Genomic DNA, 8,235 nt, shown 5'->3' with positions numbered 1-8,235 from the left:
ACAATGCGGCTTTAAGCATCTAATGATAAACTCGAAAGTCTTAATAATCTATTTGTTGCTGCTCGTAACTTACTGGTGCCCCCCGTTAGTACGCATCAGCTCGCCAAAGACCATTTGGTCTCCCTAGTGTTGCCTCTAGCATTTCGTGCTTCTCTCTGTTGTTTACTCGATAGCAAGGACTTCCCCATATCTTAATGCTAATGGGGTAGCAAAAGGCATAACAATACCGGAACTAAGGATGCTACAATTGATCCGTTCCGTGGTCTGTGAATTACAACTCTGGACCCAACCCGCGCTTCTCTCTAGGCACGCCCCTGCCGCGCTAAGTGTGCGAACGCACCCCCCAATAACGGCCAAAGGTCCACTTTCGGTCCTGAATAGACGTGCTATTTGTAGACAAAACTATAAAGCATAAGCTAGATCACTCTAGTATGTAGCCAAATCCGACAAAATAAACGCCCGGTGGAGATCCTGTAAAGGCATAAAAAAAAAATCCCTTTTTCTTCTTTCGGGTGTGGTCAGATTTTTGTCTGAGAAACTACCCCTCCCCCCCGGAAAAATAAGGTCCACTTTTTCGGATGCCGCCCCCCCCAAGAAAAATCCTGGGTACGGGCCTGTATACCTTGTCTAACGTATGGTGTACCTTGTTTCACTTGGTTTCTAGGTTATTCCTGGTCAAAAAATACACACACAACACAATGACAAACCAAATTTCAAAGCTGTAAGTATAACTCACCTCTTGTGTGTTTTTAAATTTTATTTTAAACCCTTACAGCATCGCGGGCTACTACACACGGATTGTCACGTGCAACCTTACTTGAAGGAGGCGTATACAACAAAGGGATAACATCAGGGGCGGATACAGGGGGGGGGGTGTGGATTGGGAAAAAAAAATAATTACTTTGCTTGAAGAAAATAAATGTCCGAGGGACGGGAGGTACTGTCCAATTTCCTTCGACTCCTTGACTTTGCTGACGCATTAAATCCAATTCAGCATTAAGTATTGTTAGATCTATGTAGCAACCAAGAACCACTGGATTAGTTGTAAGCCGTCTGTCCGGCCATTATCACCACCAGTTTTGAAATCCTGGATATTTAAAAAAAAAGTCGCATTTAAGAAAGACCACAAGCTAAAAAACAGTAACAGACGATAAAAAATAAACGTGGACTTTAAAAGCACACTAGCATACACACATTGGCACCAGTCGGGCCAAGACGGGACGCTAGCACAGTCTATTACCCGTGCAGTTCGGCAACCATGGACAGCTGTTTCGTCCTTATTAGGACTCGTCAGCATGGCATAGCCGGGGTTTTTTTTTTGCCGATAAAGTTTAACTGAGACAAACCGGCTATGCCATGCTGACGAGTCCTAATAAGGACGAAACAGCTGTCCATGGTTGCCGAACTGCACGGGTAATAGACTGTGCTAGCGTCCCGTCTTGGCCCGACTGGTGCCAATGTGTGTATGCTAGCGTCCCGTCTATGCCCGACTGGTGCCAATGTGTGTATGCTAGCGTCCCGTCTTGGCCCGACTGGTGCCAATGTGTGTATGCTAGCGTCCCGTCTTGGCCCGACTGGTGCCAATGTGTGTATGCTAGTGTGCTTTTAAAGTCCACATTGATAAAAAATACTCCCCTACAACATTTATTAACGCCTCTACATACACGAACAAAGGAAATGATCAATGAGGGAAGTGCAATCAAAATCAGTTATTCAAGATTTAAAAACAAATTGAGCACGTTCGCAGGAAACTAATTCAACTCGAACACAAAACAAACAAAAAACTACAGTAGGAATTTCTTCTGGATACCTGTTACCCTCTGGAGTGGAACGAGAAAGGACGCGGGATTTGGAAAAGAATGGATTGACGTCAAGAGCAAATGTCACGGAAGCTACCAAATGTCCAAGCACTACTGGCCTTTGTTCCTGGACACCAATACATTAATGTTCATCACGTATTATTTGCACATCAGAAATTTTCGGGTTTGAACTCAAAATGTAGGCATTTAATCTTCACACTGCAAAAAGTGTAATTTCTGGTTTCTTACATCATGGCATGGGCATAAAACGACATTTTTTTACAGCAAACGTGCTGATAAAACAATGAACCGAAAGTATATATTGTTTTGGCAAAAGAACAAAGAAAAAATTGATTACTTTTGGTAAACACAACAAATTTGAGGTTTCCGCTATTTATTTATTTCCGAACCTCGTTAAACAATTTTCGAGAAATTTATATCAAGCTTAAATTGTTGTGGCGATGTTAACATCTTCTTTTAGCTATGTATACGCAAGCATGTTGATGTTTTTATTTCTGAATAAAATGGTGAATTATAATAGACAAAAGGATATTGTACAGAGGTATTGTTTGTGCTAGCAATGCGCGTGATCATTAAAAATTGGAAAGACGTTATTTTTCCTGTTAATTGGATTATTTTATCATTGTTTTTCTTTGTGAAAAGTGCTAGGTGATAGAACAATCATTTTGTTGAAAAGGAAAGAAACATCGTCTTTTTTTCTTTTACGACAATATTTTAGTTTATCCTTCTTAAAACCCTATTTTGTGTACGTACATCCTTGTAAGAATATAACCATACGTTTATAACACGGAAAGAACTCAATGTAAAGTGTAAGTGGATTTTTTTTTACAAAATTTCTCCACAGGTTCCTATGTGTAGACTTTAAAGATGATGACATTGAGTCCTATCGTGTTTCACAAAGTGCTCTCCTCCTTCAAAGTCTAAAACTGGAGGGCATCACTTAGTTTTCGAGATTGTTATGTCTACCTAACTGCACAATGTTGTTAAGTTTCGGGTTCCAGTCAAAAGAAGTCAAGGTTCACCTGGTCTTGAGAGACACAGAGCGCGCGCCGTGGCGAGAGACTGGCCTAGAGGGTGTGCGAATAAGCACGGTACACAGACAGACGAGAGCGTTGAAAGAAGTGTTGACCTTTGAGTAGGGGTGGATCAGGCGAATCTTAATTCTGTCAGAGCTTTATTGCGTTTCTTGACTTTTAATGTCGATTCGAATGCGTGGGTACTTTTTTTATCAATGGTTTTAGACAGATGCATGCATCATGTGGGCCTTTTTTTGTTCATCAGAATAAAGTGCGCAGCCCTGAACAATGCGAGCGATACATGGAAAGAGAGCTAAGGCTTGAGGCAGGAGGAAAAAATCTAAATTTGTGGTCATGGAGACGCTAGTCGGAAATAAAAATACATGTGAAATAAAGCGTAGACTTTAAGCCTCGGGCAAAATTAATATTAAACACCGCAATGACAACGCAAAGGAATTAAATCTAATGCGGATAAATGAATTCCTTGATGAGAAGGCTTACAAAATGAGCAAATTTCGTTGATAGCGCACAGGTCTAGTGCAAGTTAATCTAAAAGCTCATTAGCGGCCTCTAATTGCAGTTCCGAGCCTATTACAACGTGAAAATTTTGCCACATATCAGAATAAGAAAACAGCTACTGAATAAACTATACTAAAATACCTACATAGCTAAAAAGCAGAGGAATTCAACACAAGTGATTTTTCCGGTGGAAAAATAAAATAATAAAACACAGCGGAAGAGATGGAGTCTGCGGAGATGGTAATTAATAAAGAAATAGAGAGCGCAATAACAGTATCACCGATGTTATCAGCCAATAAACGCGATCACCTGTGACAAACTGTTCTTTGATTTGGACACCCTGATTTTATTTTATTTACAACATCTCCCACTGGCTTTAATTCAAGTTCAAGCGGTAATAATTCCCACTGTTATCAACTTGGGGTTGCTGAGTGCCCGATGAGTTGGTAACTTAGATTTCTAACCACGCGTAGAAAAGGTTTTGGTCTTGAAGTTGAGAAAGGGGTAATTGACATTGGTGTGACATTGGATGCAGTCTTTGAAGCGTTTTCTGTGAGGGGGAGGGAAAATAACGATAACTTTAAGAGTTTAATGCCTTGTCACTTACGTCAGGAAACTTGCACCGGAAAGAGAAAGAGGAAAAAACTAAACCTTAACCCCTATCAATTTTTTTCCGGACACTCAAGGAAATTAAAAAGTCAAGCTTGTAAGTAGAAAACTCGTGAAAGCCTTGAACACAATGCATTCCAAAGTATTTTCAATTACTCTACAACTCAACGCGACAACACATTGATTATGCAAATGTCAATTGTTTGTCAATCAAGCACAATGCGTTTGACAGCAGCGGGTTTAAGGGTCTTGCCTGTTTATGTATCACTGCGGATGGCTCGTATTGCACAGTTAACGGTGACCTCGACTTCGTCCACTTGGCAACGAGCAACGCTCGTCTTCGGTTTCCGACACATTTCCACCTAAACCGTCACAGCCAGAAATAACCCCGGGACAATCCGACTATCAGGCATTAGTTCGTTTGATGTGCTTCCACTGAGGACGCAATTTAACGGGGTAACGCAGGAAACGATGCTGAAATTCGCGGTGCGGAAAACATCATCGTCAATCTTCCACGATGCGGTGGCGCGCAAGGACATTGTCAGGCTTGCCTTTCTCATGGAAAGCAACCGGCGCCAATTCAACGTGGATTTACTGGACGAGGATGGGCTGACAGCTCTGCAAAGGGCTTGTTTTACAGGGAATTTAAAGCTTGTGCAATTGTTGGTCTCGTACGGGGCTAACCTTGATATTCAAGACAAAGAAGGTTGGAGTGTTCTACACGCCGCTGCGGTCGCCGGGAATTTATCGATTTTGAGGTATTTAGTGGCAGTTGGAGCTGACGTTTCAGTGCGAAATGACTTAGGAGAGTTACCGATAGATGTTGCAACAGATGTACATTGTGTTATTGTACTTGCGGAAGGTATGAAACGTGCTGGGCTGAGAAAGCTCACGGATAAGTTCTTCGCTAAGAGACCACAACTCAAGACACTTATCAAAGACAGGTATATTGGCATGATCTCTTCTGGGACTTGTGATAACAAGAACTCGAACAATGACCAAGGAGTTAAATTAATTGAAATAGGAGGTCCACCGGACAAGGGCAGTCTATTTGATGATGGTACAGTATTAATCCCAAGGCGTGCAGTGTGTAAGAAATGCCAGGGAAGAAAGAGATATTCGACAGCTTCAACATGTTCGTCAGGATCGTCCACTTCGAGTTCTTCAGACTCGGCTTACATATCCTCTATGTCGTTATCTGAGAGCTACAGCGACTCACAAGCTGTGATAACATTAGATAGAGACATTGAGTGGTACAGTGCTTTTGCTCCGTCTACACCTCATCAAACATCAACACCATCTTCAACACCCTCGAAATCTCGTCTCAGGCAAGAGTACTTCTACACCAAGCCAAGAGGTGTAAGCTCACCACCGGACCTCTCGAGCAAAGTGAACGCTCTCTCGAGTTTAATACAAGGCTTGGATAACGTCAACGACTTGAACGATTCGGGCATTTCTTTACTTCATGAGATGGCCGGAAGGGGGGACTCGGAAAGCGTACAGTTTTTGCTTGAGCATGGAGCGGAAGTGAACAGGCAGTCTTTGAATGGTAGTAGTCCTCTTCATGAGGCTGTACAAAGCGGGAATATTGACTGTACGCTGTTATTGCTACGCTCTGGCGCGGATTTGTACGCGGAGACGGATGGCGGTTTTTTACCCATCGACATAGCGCGGGAAAATACGATCCGAGACATATTACGAAGAGCAATGAGCATTAGATAGAAAACATTACTTTTACAAAGATGGGAATCTTAACCAAATCTTATACATTGTACAAGTAATTTTAGATGGGATGTACAGATATTTTAATTGATGAGTTTAAATAAAGAGAGCTAATCTATAACCATGATAAATGATAGAGCGTGTGGACATTGATATCGCTTTCGATAGTTCGGTGCGGCCTAAAGAAAACGCTGAAGTGTATTTATCTGATCTTTTGCTAGCAGATTTGTTTTGAAAATTTCCCTTATCTATCGCACATGGCTCATTGGACGGATGTAAAGTTCTTTGGTGAACTTTGCATATTGCAGCTAGCCTTGGTGATATAAGAATGGGCGAATTGTAAATCTTGTGAGATATTTTATGACTGAAGACCATAACTTCTTCAACAACAGTTGAAGCCCTCAAGGATTTTATGTCATTTCGGCTGATTGGTCCTTTTTTGCAATGTTTTGTAAAAACTTTGTGTTTTATTGATGACTGTATACATCCCTCGTGACAGATTAACATCGACATGTGAAGCTTTTCGGCTCTTTCAACTTTCAATCAAGCAAAGTTTGGTCTCTTTACTCTCTTGTTCATATTTACAAATGGTTGCGATTACAGAGGTCGGTAGGCTTTGGTATTGCACACATTGCATTATTACACTATTACAATCTCGGAAGTTAAACCTTGTAAACATTGCATAGAATAAAGAGGAATAAAGCGACTTAGGGATAACAATTGCTGCTGCTTTTGTTGGAGTTTTAAGTGGGCTTTGTTGCGTATCTTAACAATTGGGAGTTTAATACACAGAAACGTAAGTATTGGATAAGTGCTTGATAAGACAGCAAAACTAAACCCTAAGCACCTTATAAGTAAATCAAGCGCCCAAGACACGGCTTTGTTACCAAGCCAAGGCGAACAAATAACTTTAGGTTATTTTAATCAAAACGCAATGCCGACAACTGAGTCCCGACTTGTGTCGGTAGGTGACTATTGTCAGAGAAAACAACGCACTAACTACCCTATAACCATAAAACAATTTGCCATTAATTTTGACGAACAAAACTCCTGTTTCTCTAAAGAGACCAGTAACTTCTAAACTATGTTCTTTTTAGTTACACCAAGATTGGATTGTTAACTTTTAAAGGATGTCTTTTTCGGTAATCAGCGACAATTTCCTGAAAGTGGTTAGAAGAACAAATAAGTTTTCGGATATTATATTTGCTAATTCTTCCTCAAAAACATACCGGCCACTGTTGGACTTTTCCGCCGACAAATTCATTATTTTTTCATAAAATATTTAATTACCTTCGCACACCGGGTGTTTGTTTAATTAAAAGGGCCAATGATGAAAAGATATATACAAAAAAACTTTTGTAACTTCTAGGAAGTCGGCCATTCTAAGAGGTCAAGAAAAAAATCTGAACACACACTCTTGACGCGAAAGACTAAATATTGAAATAAATATCCAATAACATCAATAATCTGTAGGAGAAATTGCTATAATTCGACGGCAGTTTTAGGACGGATAACGGACACAAATGTTTTGAATGTTGCACGTGATTCTGTTCCAAACCGAAGGCGACACCAAGGGGAATGTGACCAGAAAAATCCTTTCCGGCACTCTCAGCGCTCAATTCTAAACTAGTTAATATTGATTGTTCTCATAGTCACACCAAACTAAAGATTAGCCGAGAACCGCATTTCTGGAAACAATGGTAGTCTGGTTTACAGTGCACTCGCTAGACCGTGAAACTTGGAGTTTTCACGTTGTAGTTTGGATGGAGGAAAGGGGCTGAAATCTAACAGACAGACTGCATTTCAGAGTACATTTCATGTCTGGTTCTTCGAGTTATGTATAGTTTTCTGCCGTTGTGGCGGTACTCGTCGCTGCTTCCTTCGATTTCGTATTAACCTTTTTATTCCAAGGAAGGTGACGGGTCTCGGGTTATTGGGCAGTTAAGTGTAGGTAAAATAAAAATGTAGTAATTAATGCACTCAGAATAACCGAAAAATAAAGATAAAACAAAAGAGGGCCAATAGATAGAAGATCAATTTCACTCCACGTTCCTGACATTCGCCCCTTTCGAAAGGGAGAGTTACCTTGGCAAGTTTGACTTTTGCTGCATCATCATTTTGATTCTCATGACTCAGGAACATTCCATTTGCCAGGGAAATGTTGTTATTACGCTATTGCGAGCGTCATTACCGCTATTGACTAAGAAGTCTGGCTGTAATCAGAAGAAAGCTCTCCCCTAGACAACCCCACTTGAAGTTAAAGTTCCCGCTAAATGGCCTTCATCTAAACCTCTGTTTACATTTAATTCCGGATTATCCACTCAAAACCGCCGGGAATTAACTCCGGCTGCGTTTGCTGACGATAATGTAGCACTTATTTCGTACAGAATGCAATTAAGATAAATTCACAGGCGAGAATAAGAATAGCAGATGGTTAAGTTGTGACCAGTTGTTTCGCATCTGTTGCAAATTGTCGAGAAGTGTATTCAGTAAGTGCTGGAAAGGTCACACAAAATAAGTCTGTAAACCTTTTGAAATAACAAAGTGTG

The 8,235-nt window shown here is 40.8% G+C and overlaps 1 protein-coding gene and 1 long non-coding RNA gene across 2 annotated transcripts; one reads left to right on the top strand and one right to left on the bottom strand.

The window, feature by feature from the left end:
* Positions 1-739: 739 nt before the first annotated feature.
* LOC116615395 lies at positions 740-8,235 on the bottom strand. Its single transcript, XR_004294912.2, has 2 exons — positions 7,772-8,235; positions 740-1,087 (listed from the first exon to the last, which is right to left on the bottom strand). It is a non-coding gene; the product is annotated as an uncharacterized LOC116615395 (long non-coding RNA).
* On the top strand, positions 3,742-5,817 carry LOC5508182 (protein phosphatase 1 regulatory subunit 16A). Its single transcript, XM_032376974.2, has one exon. The coding sequence runs from the start codon at positions 4,436-4,438 to the stop codon at positions 5,684-5,686; it is 1,251 nt and encodes a 416-aa protein (XP_032232865.1). The 5' UTR covers positions 3,742-4,435; the 3' UTR covers positions 5,687-5,817.

This window comes from Nematostella vectensis, chromosome 13 (genome assembly GCF_932526225.1).
Source record: "Nematostella vectensis chromosome 13, jaNemVect1.1, whole genome shotgun sequence".
NCBI lineage: Eukaryota > Metazoa > Cnidaria > Anthozoa > Actiniaria > Edwardsiidae > Nematostella > Nematostella vectensis.
This window is presented reverse-complemented; position numbering and strand designations above follow the sequence as displayed.